At 53.5% G+C, this 27,993-nt stretch overlaps 1 protein-coding gene across 15 annotated transcripts in view; it reads left to right on the plus strand.

Annotated features, from left to right (window-relative positions):
• Positions 1–27,993, plus strand: part of SSBP3 (single stranded DNA binding protein 3) — a 162,864-nt gene that overhangs the window by 107,696 nt on the left and 27,175 nt on the right. For all 15 annotated transcript variants that reach the window (XM_082430261.1, XM_082430268.1, XM_082430270.1 and 12 more), the window contains one exon: positions 6,089–6,178. In XM_082430261.1, the coding sequence (XP_082286387.1) occupies positions 6,089–6,178 (90 nt within the window). The remainder of the gene's footprint in view (positions 1–6,088; positions 6,179–27,993) is intronic.

Raw genomic sequence — 27,993 nt, forward strand, 5'->3', positions numbered from 1 at the left:
TGCACACAAAACCAAGAGACCTCTTCCTTACCTTCCCCTTTTGACCTTGCTTCTGTCCGTCTTGGCCTTTCCGTCTGGGTGATGAGATTCCCTCCATTCCCTCAGCTACATCTTCAGTCAGTTGATACTGCTAAAATTCCCTCTAGGAAACTTGGCCCAGAGGGCCCCAGGTCACTCCAATATTTTGCACAGAATGCTGAAGGCTCTGTCTTGATGACACGTGTGTAAGCGTCCCTCCTTCCCCGGGACACGAGCATCCCTCAAAGGGCCTCATTTCTCAGTGCAGGAGTGCCCCCGCCCCCCCGAGAGTCCTCCACTGCCCAGCTGCGAGCACACAGCCACACACCACACACCACGTGCCTCTGGTGTCCTGAGTGCTTGGCCACGTGGCCTGTGTTGAGTTTCAGTCAAGGAAGGCTACACTTGGTGGTTTCACATGTGGGCCCCGTGCTGCTACATGCCTGAGTATTGGGGTGGGGCGAGGAGGGAGGGGATTTGCAGAACAAAGTTCCATTTTGCAGCCTTGTAAACCAGTCAGGAGGGGTTGGCCGACCTGGCAGGAGTCCCGCCGTTCACTCTGAGCATGTTTTTATTCAGTTTTCCAGGAGTTTCATGTGCATAGAACTACTTTAAAAAGAGAATAAAAACGGGTGGGGGGATTCCCATGCTAGTTTGTGAGTGAGGCTAACTGGGGGTCTCAGGGTAAGGCTGGAAGGTAATATCGTGTAGGGAACATCCCCCAGGTCTCCCCTTCTTGAAGGAAGCATGAATGTTTGTCACCTACCACAAGATACTACAAGATCTGAGGTGGGAGGCTCCTGGGAGCTTGTCACTTGGTCCCTCTGGACTGACCCTGTTGTTCCTTGAGCCGCAGGGGACTCCTTGCTACGGAATGAGGAAAAGGCCCAGCACCACATCCAGGACTTGCCAATTCCATTCATTTGTGGAGCCTTGGGTACTCTGGTGGTGGTGGGTGGGTTGTCAGTGGTGCATTGGGATGCCTGGCACGGGGTAAGATGGGGTCAGGTGGGATTCTCAGAAGTCCTGGGCCTCTTCTGCTGGGAACTCTTCCCCGTTGCCTAGAGCAGCAAGTCCAGATTCCCTAGCACAGCTTTCAAGCCTCCTCCCAGTAGCTCAGATCCCGAGGCCCCAGGTTTGAGCCCTGCATCTCTACGGGGGGGGAAGGGTGGGTGGGGGGAGAATGTGCTTATTCTGGCTGGCGCACACCTCCAGGGGAGGTGTCTGGATCTCCCCTCACTATTGACAACCATATTTGGATGGCAGGGGAGGCCTGTAGGTGGAGTGGCATGTGTGAAACCAGCTGACGTGTGTCTGGAGCACACAAACAAGGCTGAGGGGCTGCAGGGAACCCCTAAGCCCCGGTGGCTGTGTAACCACCCTGGGATCATAAAGAAACCCTACTCTTTAGGGAGAAAGTTGTAGGATGAGCCCTCCTTGGAAGTCTCCCTGGCTGTGAACAAAAATAAAATACTTTACAGGGAGGAGAATTTTCACAGCTTCAGGCAGATGTCTGAAGGCACCTCAGGCTTTCCAAGTGGACAGTATCCCGGAGGCTTGGAGGAGGCAGCTGGCTGGAGTGGGCCACACCGCTCAGTGCAAGGCCTGTTTTCTATTTAGAAAAGAATTTTAGTTAGTTTTTAAAAAATGCCTGAGTTACCAAACTGCGTGCCCTATTTGATTCTGCTTTTTTTAGTCCATGTATGCACGTACGCATATATGGGTAAAGATTGGTGAGGGGGGCTGCTAGGGGGTGCGGTTGGTGCAGGGGAGAGCCCAAGTGTCATCAGCTGTTATCTGCAGGCTTTGGTAACAGTAGGTTTCTAGGCGGTTTTTAAGTTTTGACCTCTGAGTGTTCTATAATGAACGGAGAAGAGTTGAAATTCAGGGTCTTCCTGTTCATGCAGGAGCTGCAGTTTCCAGTCCCTGCCCACCCTGGGTGTATGGACTGGGCTGGGGAGAGCACCTTGGAAGAAGAGCCCTAGAGGTCACCTTCTCTAATTCCACCATCCGACACGTGGAAAGACTGAGGCCCAGAGAGAGAAGGGACTTGCCCACGGGCTCCCAGCCAGGACCCGAGCCCACGCAGGTGGTCTCTGGCTTCTGACTCCTTCCTCTCCTGCTCCAGTGGGGAGTTCCATCCTGGGCACCTACCGCAGCCCCGATGTGTAGGCCTCAGTGAATGTCACGGGGTTTGGGTTTGGGTTTTGTGTTTTTAGAGAAAACTCACATGAGACGCTTTGCTGAGTGCTTTAATGGAGTTCTAACTCCAAGTTGGAAACCGCAGGGAGAGGCCAATTCCTAGCAATCCGGAAAAGCCTGGCTTCAGATGGCCAGGTTTGAGCCAGTCTTTGACTAATAAAAAGTTGTAATCATTTATTGAACACCTGCTGTATACCTCACATTGTTCTGGGTCTTAGAGATGGGTAAAACAGCCCCTGCTGTTGAGGAGTGGGGTGAGGGCAGTGTCATGTTGATGGATGTGGAGGGGGGGGCCTTGGATTGGGTTTTATGTGCAAGAATTATTTCTTAACCCTTTTGTCACCCTATGACACTGGTTGCTGCTTTCATTCTGTTCTTTGTCCTTTTCTGCTCTTTTGAAAGTTTTCCATTAGGAGCACATGTTCACTTCAAAATCAAAGAATAGCAATGATTGTCATACTCTAGGACACAGGGTTAAGCACTGAAGAGCTACTTAATTTTACAGCTGGAAGAGCCTTTAGAGGATAAGGATAAGTTATCTCCTCAGCTTCCTGACACTTGAGTCACCATTAACATGAGCTTCCTTTCATTGGAGGATAGCAAAAGTCCATTCTCCACCCAGATGTCAATGAATTATACTATCCATTTACTAGAACCATGGTTATTCCAGCCCTGACATTCAAAGGACCACGGGCTCACTCCTGATTTCGTAGGAAAATGAGATCTTGGCGTGAGGGAGCCTAGTAAGTCATGAGCCCAGGTTCAAGTTTTCATTTAAGAGGTTTTTAAAAAATTGTTAAGATATCCATATGTTATATCCTTAATATATAAAGAGCTCTTATATATCACTAAGGAAAAAAGTCAAATAACTAAATAGCAAAGGACATGAATGATTTGCCCTTTGTTTTACTAAATGGCCAGTGGAAACCGTTTCAAAAGGTTAGTGATCCAAAAGATTAAGTCAAAATACCAAAGAGATCAAAGAGATAAGATTTTGTACCTACTAAGTTAGCAAACACGAATGCAATGCCCTGTTAATTAAATTGGTTGAATAATGATATTAGGCTCATTGAAAAATCATGTTTTCTTTGGCCATTTAACGAGAGGGGGACAAGTGCTTATGACATTATTTAACAAAATACAGTGACTAATTTTCTTTTTACTTTGCTATGTTTTATAATAGGCAAGTGTTTTATATTAAACGATAAATGCTAATTTAAAGAACTGAGTTGCTGAAGCTTTCCAGATCTTTCTTTAAAAACAAAGCATAGTTTCTGAGCTGAAGGCTGAGGAAGAGTAGATGTGGACTCTCAGGAGGACCAGTAGAAAAAGGCCTCCTTCAGCCTGCTCTCCATATAGATATTTGTTTTCTTATCTGTAAAGTCGGGGTTCTTATGTCTGCCTCAGAAGGCCGCCTGGGGGTTCAGGGAGAGGTGGTGTGAAAATACCCTGCTCGTTTCTGAGCATCATGCCAGATGGCCCCCGCCATCCACCCCGCCCAGGGTTGGGCCATCCACTCCATCCTTCTCACACTGTTGTCAGGAGCTCCATCTTCTCCATCCTCACCCTGAGAACAAGTCAGTGCCACATTTGCCGAACAAAACATTTAGTCAGGGCAAGAGAGGGTTTTGGTTTTCCCAGATGTATCGCCTACACTCACCCGCCTTTCTGATCATTGCCATTGGTCCAGTCACCATGCTTGACTGGTGACTTCAACAAAGATGTGAATAATTGGAGAAAGATCACATCCTGGGAGGATCACATCCTGCCTCTGTTTGGGAAAGGTGTCAGTTCTCCTCCAAATTTTTATGTATATAAGAACTCTTTTCTTTTGGTAGGAAGATGACTTTTATAAACAATAGGAAGTTTGGGGAGATAAGTAAATAAAAATAAACAAGAAAACTTCCACTAAAGAATTGAAGGAGATAATAAAATACATTGTAAAACTCTGATCATTAGAATGGACAGAATTTTAAAAGCTCAGAAACAGGCCCATGCCTGTGTAGGAATTTTTGTCTCTGATTTCAAATGAGTGGGAAAAATTGTACTGAACCAACTGACTGAGGAGTAAAATCCGTATTCTTTACCAGAATAAGTTCCTGAAGGATTAAAGAGTTAAACGTAAAACCGATCTCTGAAAGAACTTGAAGAAAATACAGGAGGATGTTTACCTCCCCCTATTTAAAAAAAAAAACTTTTCTGCTTCTGCTGCTGAGGAGTAATCGTTGGCTGTAAATCATGAAAAGTTGCATTTTCACAGAACCACCAACCACAAACAAACAATGCAGCTAATGGATAACCTGGCATATTCCCCCAGGCGACCCTCATCCTGGATAGTCCTGGGGCAGGGGCTCGGCCTGGGTAGGTGTGGCTTCTCCTCCAAGCTGAGGAGGTGGGAAGGGGAAGACCTGATCCTGGTGTTCTGGGGTGTTCATAACGCATTACAGGATAGTTGGCAGAATCTCTTTACAGGGAGTGTTGCTTTTCTGTACGCAGGATCATTTTGAAAGGTTGGGCCGGAGTAGCCAGCCCTATCCCACCCTGTTTTTTACCTGGGGTCTGTTAAAACAGCCACTGTGGGCCTGCTGAATCCTCTTTGCTTCCACATTACCAGCTTTCCTGGTTTACAAAACACAGCCCATCCCATTGCTTAATCCTCCCCAACCCTTATGAGCAAGCAGGACCACAGTGACAGGAAACGAGTGCAGAAGGGCTGAGTGGCTTGCCATCGTCGTCCCTTGCTAGTACAGGCAACAGTGCTTGAACCCCAATGTATTGATTCCCGGGGCTGTCTGTTTTCTTGCTGCGTGCAGTGTGTTTGGGGGCTTCACACATTCCCTTATTCCCTTCCACCCAAGTTGGAAGTTAGGCATTCTGGGTCCTGTTTTCTGGCTGAGGAAGGGACAAGAGAAGTGACTCCTTCAAGGTGTTGATGGCAGGCTGCATTCGTTTCGTTTCCTGACCCCAAGGGGCTCGCTCTCGTCCCAGAGAACCAGTCAGACCCCTGGGAGATGATTGGTGATTCAGAGGCTCAGTCCTGGTGGGGTGTGGGAACATTCGAGGTTGGAGGTGGGTTTCCTGCAGGAGGAGCCCCTGGGAGGTGTAGAGTCAGTGGGGAGGAGCAGGGCCCAGGTGGGCCAGTCAGGCCTGGGGCTTCCTGATCAGCCTCACCCTCCCATGTGAGCACAGGGCCAGGCACAGACATGCCGGCCACATGAACAGGTGGGACACAGATTGTCTGGAAGGAGGCCAGGCTGGGAAGAGCAACGTCTGTTCACCCCGGGAGGCATTTGTTGAGGCAGATGTACCAGGTAAATGCCAGAATAGCAGCATTTAAAAGGAAAAGTAACGACAGTCTCCCCATCGTGCAGCCTACCCCATCTACGGCACCCAGGACCCAGATGGTGCCAGAAACATGCCTGTCTGCCCCCACCCTCTCTGGGGACGTTTCCCAGCTGGGCTGTCTGTTTATTCACTAAGTCGTGCGTATTTATTGATCTTCTCCTCTGTACAACATGCCAGCCTCTTGGAGAGGGCACAGGCATTTATGAAGCACCTCGCCTGCCCTGAAGGAGCTTCGTAAAGCAGCCGAGGGGGAAGCCAGGGCATCCTTGGTCAATAACAGCTACTGCTGCTCGGCAGCGTGTGTGCACGTGGTGGGCATTGTCCTCCCATTTTAGAGATGAGGAAATGGAGGCTCAGAGAGTTCATCCCTCGCCCACTGAGTGACACACCTGGGAAGGTGGTGTTTGGCGGGGGGGGAGCGGTCTGTGGAGGATGTGGGTGGATGGGGGTGGGGTGGGGGTGGGAACTCCCCATCTCTCGATGTGGGTGTGGCCTCTCACTTTGCACCTTCTCTTCCCCACAGAGCGCAGCCGCCGCCCCGAGCCCCGTGCTTGGCAACATTCCCCCCAACGATGGGATGCCGGGAGGCCCCATCCCGCCAGGTTTCTTTCAGGTACGTGCTGGGCCCTCCATCCTTTGCTCCTTTCACTCCAGGCCAGGCCCCGGGCAGGCGGGAGGGAGGGAGAGAGAGAGAAGTAAGTGGTAGCTCAGTTTGCCATGGTCTAAATACAGTTGCTTTATGCTGGTTCAGACCCTTCCCATCCCATCCCTCTCTCCACCCCTTCCAAAAACCGAGGAGGGGAGAAAAGAAACATGGAGAGCAGACACCCTCCTGCATGTGCTGTGTCACTTCTGCCGGAGTTTGTTTTCTTCACACCAGCTTCGCACTCACGACACAGCCCGCCCCTGGTCGGGGCTGCAGCGGGCTGCTTCCAAGTCCGTGTAGAGCTGTCTTTTAACAAAAGGCTTTTTTTTCTTTTTTAAACAAGTAAACTGTTCTTTGTTTCTGTTTTGTTGCTGCTGTCATTGTCACTGTTTACTTTGCCTGTCCAAAAACTACAAACCTTAGGCGTAATCTAAAAAAAAACAAAAAACCCACCATCCTGGCAGGTCTGGGAATCCTTTCCCTCTGGTTAACCACTTGATTTTTTCCGAGTGTGATCACAGACGGCGTCCCACAAGCATCTGTGCCCGTGCTCTGCCCGCCAAGGCAGGAGCAGCTCTCATGTGGGTTGAGAGCCTGGTCTTCTCTGAAAGACACCTTGTTGGGCTGTCTGGGTGCGGGGTGTGGGGAGATGGCTTTCTGATTTGCTGGGGTGGGTGCACCTGCCTCACCCTCACCCTGCCTCCTCCTCCATCTCTGCTGTCCCCTCCGGGAACTCGTTGAATTTAAACCAGACTGAGACTGGGAAAGGCCGTCAGAGAGAAATCGGCGTCTGGGGCCGGAAGGAACTTTTATGATGAAGCTCTTGAGTGTGACATTCTTTCCAACCAGTCTGCGGCCGGGTTTGAGAATCTGCCTGAGTTCCCCACACCTTTTGAAAGGTTAGCTCTTCCAGATAAGAGTATGGAAAGAGTTGTTGTCTAGAAGAGAAGGCAGAGATTTCTCTGTGTAGCTCATGAATTCAAAACTGGTACCAGTGAGGCAAAGTCTGAGGAGCCTTTGGCTTGGTGACAGCCAGAATTTCGCGCCGTGTGCATCTTGCCGTGAGCCGTGGGCCACAGGAGGCAGGGGCTCCCTGGCACTGGAGGTATCTTAGCGAAAATGGGACAGGCACCTCTAGGAGATGTTAACATGACTTCCTCCCAGGATAGGAGGTGACCTGGAAGACACTTCTGCTTTGCAAGGTCTCACATTATGGTTGATGTTAACTCCCAGGAGAGGAGGGTTAGGACATGCTGCTTACCAGCCAAGAAAGGGAATCAGTGAAATATGGGTGTTCTCCAACAGAAACAGCAGGTCGCCTACCAAGATGGCGGTGAGAGGAGTGAGAGGGATTTAGGGATGGAAACTCAAGGCACTGGATGGCCATGCATGTGTCTATATGCATTCCTAGCATATGGTCCACACTGGGACCTTGTCCCAGGGATGGAAATGGGTGTATAGGCTTCAGGTTGGACCAGACCAGGCATTGCCTCGGGTGAGGCTTGGGGTAAGGGCACAGACATTGGGTAGAGGGACCAGACTTCGAAGAGAGAGTGAGACGTTCAAAGCCTTGGAAACCCATGAACCCAAGAGAGACAGGAGCCTGACAGGCTTCTCCCTTTTCCCCAGAGGAGAAACCCAAGGGGCTACTGCCTGAGAGGGTCATCCATGCCAAGGGGCAGCCGCCTTCCTGGCCACTGCAGACCCAGCTGGTGGTCTTTCCCGTGGTGTTCTCTCTGGTTGGGACTTCTTTCCCAGGCTCACATATCCTCACCAGTGATGCCATGGCTGCCCTTCACACAGTGCGGATGTGGCTTTCCTGCCTAGTGGGCAGAGCTCACCCAGGTACCAGGCTCCACCTGTGTGCATCCCTCTTGAGGCTGCTTGCTGGCATCTGGGTGCCCAGTGCAGGCCACTGTGGCAGGAGAGGTGGACAACAGCCAGCTGTATTTTTTTTAAATAGGCCGTCGTCGTCTTCTTTGGCCTGAGTCCGGGGCAAGGAGAGGTCTGCCTGATATGTGGGCAGCTCCCAACTTCCTGCTTTGGTACAATTGTCCATGGTTAAGGCCTAATTCCAGACATACTTCTTAGGCCCTCCCATGTGACATTCAGGGGTGTGTGGTCAGAAAGCCCAGACTGATTCCTGTCCTTATTAAGCCACTACCAGCTACCATCAAAGAGAGGTAACTTTCGGATCCGCCCCCTTTTTTTTAAAAAAAATATTTATTTATTTGGCTGTGTCGGGTCTCAGTTGCAGCACGTGGGATCTTCATTGCAGCATGCAGGATCTTCTGTTGCGGCGTGCAGGCTCATCGCTGTGGGGTGTCGGCTTCTCTAGTTGTGGCGCGTGGGCTCCACAGCATGTGGGATCAGTGGTTGAGGCATGCACAGGCTCTCTAGTTGTGGCGCCCAGGCTCAGTAGTTGTGGCGCACGGGCTTAGTTGCCGCGTGGCATGTGGGTTCTTAGTTCCCCGACCTGGGATCAAACCTTCATCCCCTGCATTAGAAGGTGGATTCTTAACCACTGGTCCGCCAGGGAAGTTCCTGGACCCACCCTCTTGACTTGAGGTCTTCTCTGATCCCCAGTTAGGGTGAACCATCAAGAGCTTGCTGGATCATTGAGCAGGGGGCTGTGTCCCAGCCTCTCTGCTTCCTGGGTGACTTTGGCTAGACCCCTACCCCTACTCCCACCCCAAGGGGCATCATTTCTCCATTAGTCAGATGAAGGTGGACGAGGTCCTTCCTGGTCAGGGTGCTGAACTGCTCGGGCTGGGTCACTGTTGCGGGGAAAGGATATCTCTCTGGAAGGAGGTAGTGGCTGCCCATTTCCGGAGCAGGCCGGCTCCCAACAGGAGTATCAGCTATTGATTGCCGGCCCTGACCCTCGCGCACCTTGCAGGCGGCCACTCTGATATTAGAAGGGAAATAGAGATGGTATCATGGTTTTATCTCCTGCCAACAATTGCACTTCTTCCCCTACTTGGTCACGGCCTGGCAGGCAGCTCTGCTGCAGGAGGGGCTTTGCACCAAGGAGCCAGCCTGGGTTGGCTGATCCAGCTTTGGCCAAACCCTGCCCCAAGGTGGCCAGCCTGGTTTTCTGGTCAGGACTCCAACCCTAGTTGGTGCTAAATTTAGTTGAGGACTCCAAGGTGGGTGTGAGGGACCAGCTTTTCACCCCAACTCCTGGCCCCTTAGAAAGCAACGCAGAGGACTTCCTGCCTCAGGCCTCTGACTGTCAGGCTGCGAGGCTCCACTTGGGGTCAGAAGGTTTGGCCATCTTCACATTAGGTCCCATCTGTTTGCTCTTCCTTATTCGGTGTTGGGGTTTCCGAGGTGGACAGTGCCCGTGGTCCTGTGGCATGAGATGTGTTTGGAAGCAAGCTGAGGGCTGACGGGGTGATGGTTTGGGACCTGACCTAACCACACCTCTCTATTGGGGAATATTGTGGGGTTCTATGGGTCATGGGAGACCGTAGCAAGGACATTCTAATTCTTTGTGTTCCTTACAAAAAGACCACCTCAATCTTGGCATCCCCAGCACCTGGTGTGCACTGGGGACCCAGGAAATGTTTGAACTGAGTTTGTGTTGCTCGTGTTACTAGGAGTGGAGCCCAACCGGCCCCCAAGCTCTAGGTCCAGCATTCTGACCAGGCTAGGCGGGTCCAGGGGTGGTGGTGTGGAGAGTGGGGAAGGACTTGGAGTTCTGGAGCCTGAGGACACGTGTTCTAGCCCCCTGCTTGTCCATGTACTTGCTGAGTGACCTTGGGCAAGTTGCTCCCCATCTCTGGGCCCCAGTTTCTTCAGCAGTAGACAAAGCAGGGTGGACCATATGGTCTCTGAGGGCCCTTCGCACTTGGATTTTCTGATTTGGATCCAGATGGATTTTACATAATCAAGCAGTGGCATTTTTTTTTCATGCAGCTGAAGTCAGTTGGGCTGCACATCTGGCAAACTCAGCTTGGCTTTGGCCAGGCCTACTGGTCTGGGTGGGTCCCCAGCTCCTTGGCCCTAAGGTGGTTTGAAGGGAGGCGCCGTCCAATGAGGATTTCTAGGTCCAGAGCTGGAGAACTGCAGGAGGGCAGGGGGTCACGGAGAAGGGAGCATTGGGTACAGGCTGTTTTTGTTCTTGTTTTGTTTTAAATTCCAATAATTGTTTTCAGTTATGAAGTGTTTTTAGACATGCAGCCTGCTTTCATTCTGATCACAGCGTTTCTGCAGAGGAGGCATGGCTGATTGGGAAAGTGAGACTCAGAAAGGTGAATGACCTGCCCAAAGTTATCAACCGAGGGCTGGAATCAGAGCCTAAACCCAGCTTCCTGCTTCCTGATCCTCGTGTTCTTCCACAGCAGTCAGGGTCCTAATGTAGATACATGTCTGATTGTCTAGGAGAAGAAGAGAGAATAGAGAACAAGAGAAAAGGGGGGAAAAATAATGGAAGGAGAAGGAGAAACTCTAGCCATCTTCTCTTAAAAGTAGCCAGGGCTTCCCTGGTGGCGCAGTGGTTGAGAATCTGCCTGCCAATGCAGGGGACACAGGTTCGAGCCCTGGTCTGGGAAGATCCCACATGCCGCGTAGCAACTAGGCCCGTGAGCCACAACTACTGAGCCTGCGCATCTGTAGCCTGTGCTCCGCAACAAGAGAGGCCGCGATAGTGAGAGGCCCGTGCACCGCGATGAAGAGTGGCCCCCGCTTGCCACAACTAGAGAAAGTCCTCGCACAGAAACGAAGACCCAACACAGCCAAAAATAAATAAATAATTAATTAATTAAAAAAAAAAAAAGTAGCCAATGTTTCCATTCAAATGCCAGCAGAAGTCATAGGTCTACAGACTGTGCCTTCTCTGGAAAAGACAGCCCTGGGGGACCCAGCTCCCTTTGCCAAGCTCAGCCCATCCTTCTCTGAACATAACCAGATACTTTCCGCCACGGTGGGGGACATGTAGGGCTTGACATGTCCCCCGTTCCAGTGAGTCCTCATTTCTGCTGGCCCAGCCCACCCACCTTTGAAGGAGGTTGAGGTCTGCCCCAGAGAACCCCTCCCCGTCAGTTACAGGGGGGAGAGAGAAGAAGAAACAAATGATGTGTATAGCCCAGGAAGCAGAGAAATGATCCAGAAATAAGAGGGAGAGAGGTACACATGACCTTGGTCCTTTGCTATTGAGATTATATGATACACTTCTCTGCTTATCTCCCACTGGAGTAGCTGGGGTTTCTCTGGGAGAGAAGCAGCCTCAGGAGGGCTCTGATGACTGACTTGAAGTATCTGAAGTTCTGCCATGTATAAGATATTCAGCCCTGCCTCTGTGAGGTCAGCCCGTAGATCGCAGATCCTTCTGAGAAAAAGAGAGGGAGACCACTTGAAGTCTTTGTAGGGAAGACATTTCTACCACCTGCTAATTTAACGATGAAGTAGTGAGCTCCTTGACACTGGTGGTAACCAAGCAGAGACTAGATGCCCAGCAGAGAGCCTTGAGGACTGTGAGCCTTGGGGTGGGGTGATGTGTTTCCAGGGAAGATCAAAGCCCAGCAAATGAGAACATGCTGGCAGCAGCAGCTCGGGCAGTTCGCAAGAGCTGGGCCGTTTCCTGCCTTCCTGTCCAGCGGGAAGCAGGCAGCAGCAGAGTGAGCTGACATTCTTCCTGCCAGAAAGCTGCTGCAACAGGAAGGACTACTCTGTGCTGATGAGGGCAAGTCTGGGACTAGGGGAGACTTGGGAAGAATTAAACCATCTTGTTTTTGTGGCTTTCAAAGCCTGCTACTAGGGAGGACTTGAGGGGTGAGGGCCCAGATCCCCACTGGACAGCTGGTGAATCTGAGGCTAGAACCATGTGAGGCCTGGCCCGGGCTTGTTAACTCATCGGCCAGACATGGTCTCTAAGGGCTCAGCGACCTCCCAGCCATCCAGCCATGCTGAGCACTGCAGACTAAGGAGTCAGCCAGGGAACCTGCCCTCAGTGGCTCACACAGACTGTCTGGTGAAGGAGGCAGGGGTGATAACACGGAGGGGCCATTGTGCCTGGGCGTGGATGTGAAAGGGCAAGTTTGGGATGGCAGGAGGTCCGGACAGACACACGAAGGACTTGAATTTAAAGACAGAGGGGAGCCGTGGAAGGTCCCTAAGAAGGGGAGTGATATGGTCCCAGGAAGAGCACCAGTGGCCTGGAGGGGCTGGGCTCATGGCAGGCTAGCCAGCGTGGAGGTGTGAAGCCCAGGCTGTGGTCCCCATGGGAGGTGGCCAGACCTGAGCTGGGGTGATGACTGAGTGCGGTGGCTGGTGCCCCCTGCCCCCGATGGGTGACCCCCGTGCTGCATGTTTTAGCTGAGGCGGGGGGCGCGGGGAGCAGGGCCAGGAGGAGGCCTGCTTTGGACTGAGGCACGGGGTGAGGCCAGAGCAGGAGGCAGGTGTGGGGCTGAGAGTCAGCCTCTTGCCGAGTCTCCGGTACCTCCTACCCTGTTGGAGCCTTCCCTCTGCAGGGGACGAGACCCCGTATGTGGTCTCGTGGCCTCCCAGGCTAGCCCTTCCTGGCCTCCCCAGCCGTGCTCCCAGGTCCTAAAGTGGAACTGGCCGAAGCCCTCTCATAGTTGCTGGTGGAACGTTCTCCGGATCAGTGAAGGTGCCCCCTCTGTGATCTCATTTGCCTGTTAGGTAGGCCTGAGAGCTGCTAGCATTCCCACGGTCTGGATGAGGAAAGCACGGCTCAAGTTGGCCAGAGTGCTGCTCAGGGAAGACAGGCCTGGGCGGGGTGGTGGGGTTCGGGGCTTCTTGATGAACTCCCTGTCTGCTGGGGAGCAGATTGCTCGCCTTTCTGGGCCGGCTCTCCGACCCCAGCCCCTTGCCCTGTCTGCTTCCCTGTGGGCGGAGGGGGTCTGATAGGTGCACCGGTCTGTGGGAGAGGACAGAGGAGCTGTGTCCGGGGTGAGCACGCCAGGTCCTCTGGGGGACAGAAACACCCCCTCGTCCCCGCCCCTCGCCCTGCTGTCTGCCTCCAGACTGACAGAAGGCAGGGTCACCCCTGCTGAGAAGGATTAGAGCGGAGGCGGGGCGCTGCAAATGCTGGGCCCTGGGCCACGGCTGGAGGTGGGAGCGCTTGTTGTTCCCACCCTGAGCCCCCGCCTCTTCCAAGCTGACTTGCTGCCCGCAGCAGCGGAACGCGCCCCCCCACCCCACGCCCCTCCCGTTACTGAGATGAAGCCAGGGGCAGCCTTTAAGCCTGAAGACCCCTGCCCTGGGAGTTGGACGCCTGCTTTGAGTCCAGCCCCGCTGCTGCTAAACTGCTGTGTGTCCTTGGGGGGCCACCCTCCCCTCTCTGGACCTTAGTTTGCTCATCACTCTAGTGAGGGGTGCCCAAGAGGCCTTTATGAACCCCTGCCACTCTGAAGCGTTGTGCACTGGGCTGTTCCTCCCTTCCCTGCCGTGGACCCACACGCAGACCTCGCCCCATGTTCACCCGGCCTGTGCGGAAAGGCCAGGGCAGGAGAGAGGGGGAAAAAAAGACTTTCTTTCTTGCCAACACTACCTCCACAAAGGTCAGTCTGTGCTCCCGCCCCGCCCGGCAACCAGCCTGGTGCCTAACGTCTGCCCAGCGGCAGATGACCGGCCAGGGCTCCTAGCAACCGTGGACAAAAGGTTACTCCTGACGTGCCAGGCTGCCTCGCCCCCTCGCCCTCCTTCCTAAAAAGGGGAAAAAAAAGTTGCCACCGTGACCGGTGCTTGTGCCTGAGTGCACGCGTGGGCATGTTTGTGTCTGCACACGCAGGCCACCTCCCCCTCCCCAAAATGTGAACTCCACTCTCGCTGATGAAATGGAAAGTTGAACATAAATCAGTGTCTGCCACCCTGTTAGCTATGCATCAGCAGTCAGTGCCTGGGAGGTTTGCTCAGTAACAAAGCACCCGGCGGCTCCTCAGGCCTCGATCGCCCCCTGTCGTGGAGCCAGCCCCACACCCGGGAACGCGTGGGCTGCAGCCGGCCCTGCCGCCTGCCCCTGCCGCCCGCCCCTGCTGCCCCAGACCTGTCCTGGCTCCAATCCCTCTCCAGGGAGAGGCCGGGGAGCGGCTCCGGAGGGACCCTCAGACGTGGGAGACCCGGGGGCTGTGCTCAGCTGCTGCTCTTCCCACCCCGGGAGACCCCAGGGGCCATGACCCCCGCTCTGGGCCTCTTCTCTTGAGCTCTAAACCGACTCCCGAATCTCTGACTTTTATGGATCTGATGCCGGAGGATTGGTGTCAGCAGCGCCTTCACCTCTGGTTTGTTAAGAGCTTGGGCTGGTTTATCCTTCTCCCCTTTGGACCTGGGTTTCTCTTAGAATTGAATTTCTCCCCCTGTGCTGGAGAGCTGCTCTGCCATGGGTGCCTCCGTTCCCCCAGAAGATTTCCCCACCTCTCATGGGTGGGGGGCAGGGGGTGGGGTAGACCCTCCTCGGCTCCTGCTCCCTTCTCTACAAATCATGCTGAGATGTTTTTTCCTTTTAAAAAAAAAAAATCAAATTTCTCAGCCCTGTAGCAGAAGAGGTTTGAGGAAGGGAATTCCAGCAGAATCCTGGAATTAACACACCTTGGCATTACGTGGATTGAGATAGACCCCCTGAATAAGATTGTGCTGCCCTGAAAGGAAAGTGCCCTTTGAAGAGTCTGGGCTGGGCCCAGGGCCTTGGGCCCAGACCGGGTGGTCAGAGGGCTTTCTCTCATCTTGCTGAGGTGCTCTTCTAAGAGCTGGGGACATAGCAGGAGACCCATAGTGTGGATTTTGGGTTCATGTCCTGTTTCTGCCTAGGTTAACCCCCCAGCTGACCTTTCCCTGACAAGCTCCTTCCCTTAAACGAAGGCCTTGGAATCAGTGAAGCCTCTGGCCTAGGCCCACCCCTAGGTTCCAGGAAGCCCCATCTCTTGCTAAGACCAAAAGGGTGGGATTAGACTTTTTAAGAGCACGGGTGGGGCCATGGCTTTCATGAAGTGTCAGTTCCGTGCTGGGCTCTCCAAGGGGCTCTCTGACCCTGGGGACACCACTTCAGCTGTGTCTGCAGTGGAGGGGAGCAGAGGGCACCCAGCTGCAGGAGAGGCCTGGCCAAAGAGGGTTGTCAATGCTCAGTGGCTGTGAGCAGGGGCTTTGGAGCAAGACAGCCCACTGCCACTCCTGGTGACGTGTTCTGGGCGGGTTAGCCGAGCTCTCTAGGCACTGATCTCCTGGGCTGTGCTGGGAAGCAGTCATTCGGCACATCGCGGTGCTTCCTTTTCAGAGCGCTGGTGAGGATGGCCTATACACATACACGTATACTCGTGTTCAGTGATGGTTTATTGCTGCCGTGGAAACGTGACCCGGTGTTGACCAATGGTCAGAAGCCCAGCGGCTGGGCCCCTGGAGCTCCCACTTGCCTGTTAGCTCATCTGCCCCCTGTGTGTCCCATCCCTCCTTCACCCTCTCTAAATGTGCTTCCTGACAGCCCTGGGGTCATGCAGACTGGGTTGGCACATTGGTTGCCTTGGGAAAGTCCATTAAGCTCTCTGAACCTCAGCTGCTTCACCTGACAGTTTGGGGTGAAGATACCCCCTACCTCTTGGGGCAGATAGGAGGACACCACGAAATGATGCCTGTGAAGCCCTGCCTGGTGCAGGCAAACACTCTGGGTCCTGTGTTGTGGACACAAGCACGGGTGTCCTGGGCTGTTCTTTTCTGCGAGCTAGAGGCCAGGATGGAGGTAGGTCTTCAGCTCAACCAAGAGCAAGGGTCGCCGTGAGTTTTCTCCTTTTTCCATAAGGAATCTCGGGCTCAGTTACAGCCTTGGTGGCAGTGAAGTGTGGGAGAGGTTCGGGGTATTCTCGAGATTGATTGGCTTTTTAGTGCTTAATCCTTCGGTTAGACTTATGCTTTTGGCACCTGCTAAGCACCAGGTCTTATTTGGCCCTCTGACATGTCACTTTACTTAACCCTGCCCACGTGGCTGTCCCCTTGGGCCCTGCCACCTTGACTCCTTGTCCCTTGTCCACCGACAGGAGCTGACAGGGGAGGTGGAAGCAGGGAAGCAGGTTGTATGTCCAAAAGCCTCTGACTCTGTTCCTGCCAAGCTCATCAGGGTGAGCTTGCTATTGTGAGTTACTGTCAGCTCTCCCACCAGGGGGCTGGGTCTTTGCTTCTACTGTTGTTCCTCGGTATCCACGGGGAGATTGGTATCGGTGAGGGGTACTGGAACCAAAGTCTGTGGATGTTCGAGTCCCTTATATCAAATGGCCAAGTGCAGTCTGCCTCCCTGTCGTTGGGTTCTGCCTCCATGGATATGGAGGGCTGACTGTACTCCTGAGTTCTGTCACTAGTGACTCACCTGGGCATCACTGGAGTTTCAGTTTCCCCACCTGTGAAACAGGAACAGCTCTACCTGCTTCACCAGCTCTGAGTTTGGGAATGTGTTCAGAATGAAAGGCAGATCAGGTGTCTGCACAAGGGCTTCTTCCCAGGGGCTGGTTTCTGGGCATCCGTTCCTTCCACGCACATCCAGGAGGGACAGCTCTCCGCCTGGCCCTGCTGGGCTCCCAGGGCTGGGAGGCAAGGCAGTCCCTGGCTCCAGCTGTTCCTGGTCCACGTGGCAGACTCCAGCCTGGGCTCACTGCAGGTCAATGGAGTGGCTCATCCCCTCCGTCAGGTGGTCTTCTTCTTGTCAGTGGTGTCCCTTCGTTAAAAGCATAAAGTCCAGGCTCTTTTTAAGGCATCCAGACCTCTTTGTGATCTAGCCCCTACTACCCTCACCCCGTTGTTGAACCAGCTCTTGGTCCCTGGGACAAGGGCCAGAGCTTTTGCTCTCAGACCCAGCCCTGCCCCGCCCAGCACGTCTGCAGGGCCTCTTCTGCAGATGGCAGAATTCTCCCCTCCCCTTCTTGAAGCCTCTTCAGTCTCGGGTCATTTTTATTCAAGAAGACTTTGACAAAGTCTTGTCCCATCCTTGCTTCAAGGTAAAAAAATGTGCACCCAAAATGTGAATCTGATTAAGTGCCTCTTCCCCAGATTAATTATAATATCTGACCCCGAGAGACTTATTCTGGAGTTATGGAAAGGGTCTAAGAGTTTGGAGACTCGCAGTCTGTTCTGGGGCAGTGCCTTTATCTTTCTGGGCCTCTCAGTCTGCCCATCAGAAAAATGTAACGTTAGAAGGAGTAGACATGGGAGGTGCAGTGGTAAACAGAAGAAACCCAGGCCCTGTCCTCTGGGGGCATCAAGGGCTTTGGGGGCAGAAGAAGTAATGGAGCACTTCGAGGGCCAGATGGCTTTTGTGGAGTTGGCTGAAGAGCACCCCACATCAGGTGGGGTTGGTGAGGCCATGAGTCCAGCCTGAGACTAGCTCCGATTCGGACGGGTTACATGTTAGTGGGCAAGGGGGCAGCTCCCTGGGAGTGGGGTAATAGGAAGGTTTAGTCAGGGAAAGAGGGGCTTCCTGAAGGATTCCTTGGGGCGGGGAGGATCTGAGCACAGCTCTGTGTATCGGCAGCTGCCCTGTGGTGAGGGCTGGTCCCCAGCACGGGACTAAGTACTGGACGCTCGGTATCTGTGGCTCTCTGTGGGGAGGTGGGGTGGCCTGTTTTACAGGCGAGGTTAGGGAGTTTGGGAGGGGACTGCAGACGTGCCCCTGGCCCATGAATCTGGAGCTCTTCCACATGGCTGCCCCTCGTGTTGCCACTGAGGTTCTCCAGGTTTCATAGCCCACTGCCTGGGTGACAGTGGGCGGACTTCCTCAGCCCGTCTCTCCCTGGTGTCCTGGTTCTTTCCCTCACCCCATCCTGTTGCTTCTCCTTAGCCGAGGAAGGAAGACAAGATCTTGGGCCATTCCCCAAGCTTCTCAGGGGAGAAGAGGCACGAGAAACCACCCAGTCATCCTGGAAGCCACAAAACTAAAGGGGGAACCTTGGCCAACTTTCCTCTTTCCTTCTCAGCCCTCTTCTGCCCAGTGGACAGTTGGGGTTGAATTCTGGCATCTGGATTTATAGCTTCCACAGCCTTGGTCTCCCTGCCCTAGTTGGTATGACGAATCTGTACCTTTGGGATCGCCTGTCTGGGCATAAGGGGGTAGGGCAGGAAGGCTGTGTGCACGCATGTGCCCGGAGAGCTAAAACTAGAGCAAGAATTCTCTGGGCGGACGAGGCAGTGCCTTTTTAACATGCACCTCGCCTTCACTGTGCTGCCGTGATTAACAGTGGAGCCTGAGTGTTGGCGAGAGGTGGCGTGGAGGCTGGCGGGCAGGAGCGGGATGCGTCTTTGCAGCCCTGTCCACTTTCAGAGCGAAAGGCAGTCTTTTGTTGGGTTGGGGGGAGATTTGGTTCTCTTGGCAAGGTAGGCGTGTCCTCCCTGTGTTCTGCAGGATTGGCATGGTTCTGGATCCTGGGTGTGTCTCTGCCTCTCCCACTTACCCACAGAGCCGGTCTCTACTGCAACCAGTAGACGTCTGGGAGGAGAGAGTGTGCTATCCGGATGTCGGCCAGAAACCCACATGGCTGGGACTGGGTCTCGGAAACCCTCGCCAGCATTAAAGAGGGCTGGCTGTTCAGGGCTGGAGTGTGGCTTAGTGGGGAAGCAGGTAAACACTCCATGTGTAGTTAGCAAGAGATGGGAATTAGCACCCCAGTTGTGAACTCACTGTTTTCCAGTGGCCACAGGTCTTTATTTCTAACTCGGGGAAGGGCACAGAAACATCTTTGGAAAGGAATGGAATGGATGTGTGCTTCCCAAGGCATAGGTCTGATCACCACTCCCTTGCATGAGCTCCCAAAGGTAAATGACCCCACTCCTCAGCCTGAAGGTCCCAGCCCCAGGGTCACCATCTTGTGCATGAGGCCCCACCCCAGCACCATGCCCACTCTTGCCTCTGCCACACAGATGCCGATCTCAGCCCAGAAGCCCCTTTCATTTCTGCTCTGCCAGAGGACGCCTGTTCATCCTTCCACGCCCTGCCTACGCAATGTGATGGTTCTGTAATCGCACACCTGGTACCTGCCTCTGTTGGAATGCTGCTCTGGTCACAGTTACACCTTGCTCTCTCCACACTGCCTGGGACTCTTTCAGGGAAGGCCAGAGTACTGCTTATTTTTGTGTCTCCAGCGCTTAGCACACACTCAGCCCAGGGTGGTGGGACCCAGTGGCTGGGTGCACTGCCAGGTGGACGTGGGTTCTGCCCATAAGTTCTGCGTATTAATGCTTTTTCCTGTGTCCCTGGAAAGAGTGCTGAGTTCTGTGGACACAGGCACATACAAAGAATCTTCAGCAGGGAGGCCTCAAGGGTTTAGCAGCAGCGGCTGGAAGCACAGTCGCTTCTCCTTGCCCCTCCCCCACCCCAAGCACAGCCTTTCAAGGTAGATAGAGCCCTTTCCTGAGATAACCCTAGAGAATTCTTCTGAATTCACTGCATAGGTGAGGGTCAAACAGCACGAACCTGCTGAAAGAATTCAGGGTTGGAATCAAGCCCCCAGAATGTTTTGTGCTGGCGAGCGAGGGAAGAGTGTGTCCCCCAGCATTGTGGCAAGAATGAACGCAGGGAAGATGGTGAGCAAGGAGATGCTCTAGGACCAAACAACTGGTCATGAATGCTGGTTATTGTGTTATAGTATTGAAAGATCATTTTGTTTAAGACCAATGGCCCAGAAAACCGGGGCTCAGAGATTGGTCACATGGCATGTTGGTGGGGGAACCAGAACTCAGATTTGCTGACCCTGGATCCGGGCACTCATTCTTTTGTCGTCAGTGGGATAGATCCTGGCTCTGGTAAATAATGCTGTAATGTCGCTGGACTTCAGTGTTCTCCTTTGAAAATGGGGTTAATTTTTGCTTCATTTATCTTATTAAAGAGATGTGAGGTTAAAATCAGAAAGTAGATCTAGCACTGTTTTGCTTTTCCTTGAGAATTTAAAAAGACTCCAGTTTTTTCCCTCTTCAGTCTTGAAAACCATTACTAAGCTCAAGGGTCAGCAAACTTCTTCTGTGAAGGGCTGGATAGTAAATATTTCAGGTTTTGTGGGCCATCTGATCTCTGTCACAACTGCTTAACTGTACTGATACAGCATGAAAGCAGTCTCAGACGGTACACAAATGAGCATAGCTGTGTTCCAATAAAACTTTATTTACAAAAGCAGGTGACAGGCCAGATTTGGCCCTGAGCCATAGGTTGCTGACTTTTCCTGTAGCTCAGCCACAGTGGTGGCCGTGCTCTTGGGGTCCTCGCGCGGCTGCTGACCCCAGCCTCCACGCTGGGTGTGGTGCAGGGTGCCAAGCCAGGACGTGGGACCAGTGAGCCCACGTCCCTGGGGCTTGGCTTTCCCGTCTGTGCGCGGGGCTGAGGCAGAGTCAGGGAGCAGCACTGGGGGGTTGCTCTGGTTAGGTCTTGGACGCCGCCTGTACTTTCATTTGCCATGTTTCCTCCCTTTGTTTTGAAAACCGTCGCCTGCTGATTCTGCGTCTCTGTCTCCATGGGACCTCTTGAGTAAAACATGATCTGAGTGCCTCCTGCGGGGTGTCCTGGCAGCCCGTCCTGGGAAGCCAGATTCACAAGCGCACAGACCTCTCGCCCTCGCCACCTGCCCAGCACTGTCCTGGCTCCTCAGAGAGGCACGGGGAGGAGGGGAGGTCAGCCGGGGCGTTTGCTCAGCCGGAAATCAATGAGTCTTTCACTGATCCTTGCACAGAGTGGACCTCGGAAGCTGTGAGGATTCCTGAGGTTATGCAGAGGTGACTCCAAGGGAGACACGTCGTATACTGTCCTGCTCCTCTCACTGGCAACTTCCCCACCATTCCAGGAAGATGGGCTACCACCACTTGCCAGACCTACCCCCCTTACCTGGTGCCCACGGAGGGCCGTGATTGCTGTGGGCTCATCTCCCGGAGGCCGGCAGCCCCCTGACTGTGAGCTCTCAGGGCTGTGCTGCAGCCCGGCCATTGCTCCACGGTTGGGTGTGGCCCAGCTCAGCCCCCTCTAGCCTTGAGTTGGTAACTTCAGCTCTGTCGCCAGCCTCTACTGCCCACGTACACACATAAAGATGCCTCTTCCGCGTAGGGGACAGATAGAAGCAGGATAGGAAGGCAACTGTCCAAGTCACTGCCAAGTTCATTCCCATGGATCGAAATGAAGAAATAACTTTTTCTGAGACGAGCTGCATGTCAGAGGGAGGGGGTTTAAAGCCCTCCCTCCATCACCCCTCCAGGTGGTCAGCCTCCTGCCACAGGGAGGCTATGGGTGGAGGCACACCGTGTTGACAGATTTGGGATGTCGGTGGCACACGGGCACACCTTGGCCCTCTCCCCAGAATGGGCTTATGGCATTTCCTGTCAGCATTCGTGTCCAAGGAGCAAATTGGATTGTCTGTTGCATTGCATGCCTGTTGCCATGTGTATAATTAATGTAATTTTATATTCACTCAGTTACAGTGACACGCCCAACGGGCGGATTGCACAGGCCACCAGTAATGCGGGTCATCTGTCTCCCGCTGCCAGTTGATGAAACCCACCCCTGCATTCTTGCCACACCACTGGCCAGTATCCCCAGGAGTCGGGGGGTGAGGGGAACAGGGATGTGTGGAGCGTTTTGTTTCTTGGCAACCTAAAACTTCAAGTCCCCTTTCCCCAAAGGCCTTCTGACTAAAGGCAGATTTGGCCTTGATGGTAATGACGGGGTGTTCAGCTGTTCCCAGAGCACTGTCACAGCTTTTCTGCAAGGAGAGTGTCACCTGGATTCCTCGCTCCTTACAGAGGAGCAGCCCCATGCCTGGGGCTGTCAGGCAGGACTCCAGCCCCAGTGCCTTGGGCTCTGACAGCCAAGTTCTCCCCACTGGCCCACCTCTGCACACAGAAAACGTGGGACTCAGTCTCATCTCTGTTTCTCTGAGAGTCCATGATGTCCAGGCAGGTTGAAGGCAGCTTTGGGGAGTATCGGGTGGCATTTGGCGAAGGAGCCGTGAGTTTTGGAAATGATAAACTTAGCACATAGCTTTTATTACCTTTCTCCTTTAAAAAAAAAAAAATTTAATACAGATTTTCTTTTTTATTTGGTTTTTAATTTTATGGTACTGTCCTCCCTCATTCCCAAGAGTCTTTAGGTCAGAAGACCAGCGTGGTCATTCCTGTTGTTACTAACGTTTCCTCCTGGTTCCTTGAACCCAAAAGTGTTAGATGTGCCCACCCAGGGGCTGGCTGACCATGGCTGAGGGGTCCGCCTGCTGGCCACGCCTCACTGCTCAGCTCGGGCCCTGCCCTGGATGTCCACGTGGAGACTGTCACTGCCCTGGAGGAGCCCACGTGGCATCCACAAATAAGGCAGGATGTCCAAAGAGGATGCCGCACGTTTGGAGTGCACCTGGCTGGGTAGAATAGGCCAGGCTTCGCAAAGGAGGATGTGTGGGCTTTCAACAGGCTGAGGAGGGCGATCCCACAGAGTATGTCTAGCTCTCGCTTTCCCTGTAAATGGGCTGTGAGTGGCTCTGGAGCATCAGGTGTGGGGACTGTGGAAGCTTGGGGACCTATGCCTAGCACCGTCAGCTGTACCACCTCCCTGCAATACCTGTAGAATATCCCATTTTCCTTATGAGGAAACTGGACTCACAGCATGTCCTGGAGGAGCTGGGATGGATGCGAGGAAGCTTTCCCCATCGTGCACAAGCGCATCTCTCAAGGATAGCTTCGGGGGGTGGGGGGTGTGCATAGGTGGGTCCTGCTGACGGTTCTGAGGTGCTTTTCTGCAGAGACCTTGGATCTGTTGTACTCTGCTCCCCAGCATGTCGATGATGGCAAAGGCACTTTCACTCAACTGTCAGCGTCTAGGGTTTTAGTGGAATGGTCCATAGCAGAGCCTCCCCGGGCCCTGCCTAAGTGGCTCTCGGAGGCTCCCACCCAGTGCCAAAGTGGCAGGAAAAAGAATAAGGAAGTGCGGGAGTTAACGTATTTCCGTAACGTCTGAGGGGAATGGCAAGTCCATTAACAGGGTCTGGGGCAGAACGAGGCCCAGACAGGAAGTGGGCAAGTCACCTTCCTTTTCCCAGATTCAGTGGCAGGGATTTTCCAAGTTGGGGTGTCCCTTCGGCACAGGTCTCCTTGCCGTCACCCCATGGAGGCAGTACTGTACGATGGAAAGAGTTCTGACCCGCCAGGGGTCTCCAGTTCTCATCCCTTCTCCCTGTTGGCCTCCATTCTGTGGCCTCCCTGGGCCTTGGTTTACCTGTCGCCTTCTCTTGTAACCCGTGGCAGTTTAAACCGGCACTCCAGCCTGTTTGTCACTGTGTCCTCATCCTTCTCCCCAGCTAGCTTGGGAGCTTCCAGGGCCAAGACGAGTCCAGTGCACTTCTGTGACCCTCCCTCACCCCAGCATGGGCTGGCCAGACGCATGGGAGGTCAGTACCCAGGATATGTATGTGGGTGAGTGGCTGGATGCACCCACATGTCCTTCAGCCTCTAGGAGCACTGCTCACGGGCTTGTAGAATGGTGGACCAGCTAGGCGGCCCAGGACTCTAGAATCAGCCTGGACCCACCACTTAATAGCTTTGTAATCCAAGGCAAGTGGCTTCACCTTGCTGAGCCTCAGTTCTGTGGCTATAAAATGGAGCAATTAAGAGCCCTTCCAGTGAGGAGTTGAGATGACATGAGCTGATGCAAGTGAAGGCCATCTGTACTGTGTGGCAGGTGTGGCTTCATTATTATTACTGTAATTGTTCCCATTTCACTGATGAGAGAAGTGCAGTCAGTGGCAGAGTCAGGATTTGAACCCAGTTCTTTCCAAAGCCTGCTTCTTTGTCTGCATGGATGGGGACATGATATCATGAAGAGAGCGAGCCCTGGGCTGGAGTTAGGTGATGTGGCTCAGGTGGCTCAGCCGCCAGCTTCATCTCTGTGGCCTTGGACAAATCACACCTCTGTCCTGCGCCTCTTTCCCCCCGCCCCCCCCGATGAACGAAGAGCATTGGAAGAAGTGATGATCTTTCAGGGCCGCCAACAAACAGGTGACTGCTGGGCAGGTGTGGTTCTCCCCAAGCTTCTGGTGGGACCCCCAGCCTGGTCCAGCCCTATATTCTGCTCACCTCAGATGTCTGCCCGTATCCATCTCTCTGGCATGTCAGGAGGGTTGATTGGGCAGCACCTAGGATGGAAAGCCTCCAAGGTCTGTGAGGAAGATGGTCTAAATGGAGCTGGATGCAGAGGGTCATCCTGGCCAAGCAGGCTTCCAGATGCACCTATTTTGGGTTCTTCTAAAGCTTTCAGCAAGTAGAAGCCAGGAAGGCCCCACTGGCGGGGTGAGGGCGGGTGGGAGCGGGGGAGAGTTGTCCTGTGTGAGAACACCCAGTATTATCAGCTTTAAGACTCCCGCCCTCTCTCACCTTCCACCTCCGTCCTCTCCACCTGCCTGCCAGATCTGTGCAGCATCTGGGGAAGAGAAAAGCCAACATCCCAACAAAGGTCAGAATCTTAAAACAAGTTCTTTTTTTTTTTTTTTTTGGTCTGCCTCCTACATAGGCTTTTGCTCGAGTGGGTAACAAGTTGAAAAGACTAAAGGTCTGTCTTCTCTAAACCTACCTGTCAGTCTCTTGTTGAGAATGCAGACTAGAAAGAGAACACGTTTTTGTGGTTTAATAAAGCACAGGGCAGCAGATGCCATACCTCCTCATGGAGATGGGCAACACGTCCGTCATCATCTTTACACGAGCAAACATTTTCCCACTGTGGAGCCCCGTTCTTAGCTGCTGAGAACAAGCCCAAGTGTGCAGGGCCCTCCCTGCGCTGTTGCATCCAGTCTCAGGGACAGAACCCGGACACAGATATAGTGACGGAGAGCTGTCAGGCTGAGTGGGGGTAGCAGAGATACAGAGGATGGAGATTTGGGAGGATGTGGGTGACCCATTGGCAAAGGTGGGCTTCTGGCTCCGTGGAATAAAAGCTTTCTGGCTGTGACGTTCCCAGTAGTGCTGGGGGCCATGCTGGGAGGTATATAAGCAGAGCCTGGGCAGCCTGACTGGGCCTGGGAGAGGAGCTTCATGCCCTGGGAAGGTGAATGCTGAGCTGTATCTTCGCCTGTGTCCAGACTGTCGTGGGCTTTTCTCTCTGGGTGACTGGCTGGCCTGGGCTAGGGTTCTCGTGTCCTCGGCACTCCAAACCCCAGCTCCAAGTCAGAGGAGAGACTTCAGAACCACTGCCCCCTCTCAGGGCTTATCAGCCTGCTCCCCACGGCTCCCCCCAGGACAAGGAAGTTGCTGGGCTAGGGCCTCACTGACCAGCCACACTCACTTACTACTACTCCTTGTCATTTGTCTTGAAGCAGTGGCATGGACGCCAAGTTGTTCCCTGTCCACTCATCAGGGCCCAGGCAGCAGGGTCCTGCAGAGAGCTTCTGGGGGAGGTGCAGAGGTGAAGCACACACACCAGCCCTGCCCTCTGGACCTCCGGCGGCCCAGGCAGCCGGAATGCAGGGCCAAGGGGCAGCTTGGAATGACAAAACTCGGGTTTGAGTGCTGGCCTTTAGCAAGGACTGCTTTGACTGAGGCCCCTGTCTGTGGCTGTCTGAGGGGCTTTACTTACTTTTTCTCTGATCACTCAGCGAGTCAGCTGCTCTTGACCTCCCCTGGCTGCCGGGGTGCACAGGTGTGAGGGACCTGCCCGAGCCACACTGCTGGCCCTGAGGGTCACGATGTTACCAGGGAGAGCAGCAAAGGATTGGGAGGGAGGAGGCACTCCTTCCTGCCAAGAGCTGAGGACCTGACAGAAGGCCTTTGCCCCCTCTTGGAGACTGGACCTCACCCTTGAACCCTCCTCCTCCATTCTTTTCATTTTCCTTTTTTTGGGGGTTGGCTTCAAATTATCTTATTTTGTTTACATTGCACCCAAGTTTCACGGTACAAAAGACATGCAGGTGCAAATATGTCCCGCCTTCATTAACTTCCCCTCCCTTTTTAATTTATGTGATTTCAATTTTCCTTCCCTGTACTGTTAATTAGGGGACCCTCTAATCAGTGCCATTATCACAGTGGTATTCATGTTTAGGAAAGCCGCTAAACAAATGCTTGCAAAATTGCTAAATGGCTAATTAATGTCTGTTAATTAAGAAAATTGCTCATGGTAACAAACCATGCCGTTGCTGGCAGCCGCTAGAAAGACACACACTTGTTGAAATTAGTAGCGTGGCAGGTAGGGGAACATCTGCTCCGCGGAGCTTTTGGGAAGTGAGCAGCCCCTCACTTGGCCGAGAAGCTCCAGGCCTGTCCTGGGCATGGCCCCCTCGCCTCTCTCTGCACACCTCTCTCTGTCTCCATGCCCGCCGGCCCGAGCCCACCCCTCCGCCCGCTCCCAGCTCTGGGCTTTGGTTCCTGAGCCAGCAGCAGGCTGGGCAGCCTGGCTTCAAGGGAGGAGGCTGAGGAAGAAAACCCTGCCTGGGTCTCTCAAAGAGCCCTTCTCCCTCTTTTTCTTAATGAAACCACACTCATCCCCCACGCGTGTTTTGAATTTTTCTCAATTTCCAAGGGTAGCAGCACAGCCCCCAGTGCAGAGTGAATTAGGGTGTGCCCTCATCAGCAGGACCAGCCTCCCACTCCCAACGTCCCGAGTGGGCAGCAGGGCACTTCCCTGACTGGATTTTCATGCTTTTTGACTGTGACCCGCAGTAGAAAATACATTTTTTTAAAAAATTATTATTTATTTATTTATTTTGGCTGTGTTGGGTCTTCGTTTCTGTGCGAGGGCTTCCTCTAGTTGCGGCAAGTGGGGACCACTCTTCATCGCGGTGCGCGGGCCTCTCACTATCGTGGCCTCTCTTGTTGCGGAGCACAGGCTCCAGACGCGCAGGCTCAGTAGTTGTGGCTCACGGGCCCAGTTGCTCCGCGGCATGTGGGATCTTCCCAGACCAGGGCTCGAACCCGCGTCTGCTGCATTAGCAGGCAGATTCTTAACCACTGCGCCACCAGGGAAGCCCAGAAAATACCTTTGATGGAGTGACCCAGTACACACACACACACACACACACACACACACACGTATGTTTGTAAACAGAGATTAATGAAAAAAGTATCTGCCTTAAAACACACAAGGCTGTCCAATATTTTCTATTCTTTTTAAAAAATTAATTAATTTATTTATTTATTTTTGGCTGTGTTGGGTCTTCGTTGCTGCCTGCAGGCTTTCTCTAGTTGCAGTGAGCGGGGGCTACTCTTCGTTGCGGTGCGCGGGGTGCTTCTCGTTGCGGTGGCTTCTCGTTGCAGAGCATGGGCTCTAGGTGCGCGGGCTTCAGTAGTTGTGGCTCGCGGGCTCAGTAGTTGTGGCTCGCGGGCTCTAGAGCGCAGGCTCAGTAGTTGTGGCACACAGGCTTAGTTGCTCCGCGGCATGTGGGATCTTCCCGGACCAGAGCTTGAACCTGTGTCCCATGCATTGGCAGGCGGAATTTTAACCACTGCGCCACCAGGGAAGCCCTCTATTCTACTTTTTATTGTGTTCCACGTTTTTAAAAACAATGGCTGCAACCCACTGAATTGATTTCACCATCCACTAATGGACTGCAGCCCACGGTTTGACCAAGTCCGTGGTTTAAGGGAATTCATCTGCCCACCTCTTCTGTGGGGAGTCGAGGCCAGCATAGCCCAGGGCTTCACGGGTCAGCTTGGGGTGGGGGTGGCTGGAATGGAGAGCCCCATCCCACTGCTCCCGCACACACCAGCTCAGGTCCGGCTGCAGGGATCAGGGTCAGCCTTGGACCCATCAGGCTTCTCCTCCTTTCTCTGCCATCTACCAGTTATGTGGCCGTGGCCAAATCTCCTCATCCTTGAGACTCAGTTTCATCATTGGTGGA

This window comes from Balaenoptera physalus (genome assembly GCF_965194825.1).
Source record: "Balaenoptera physalus genome assembly, chromosome: 1".
NCBI lineage: Eukaryota > Metazoa > Chordata > Mammalia > Artiodactyla > Balaenopteridae > Balaenoptera > Balaenoptera physalus.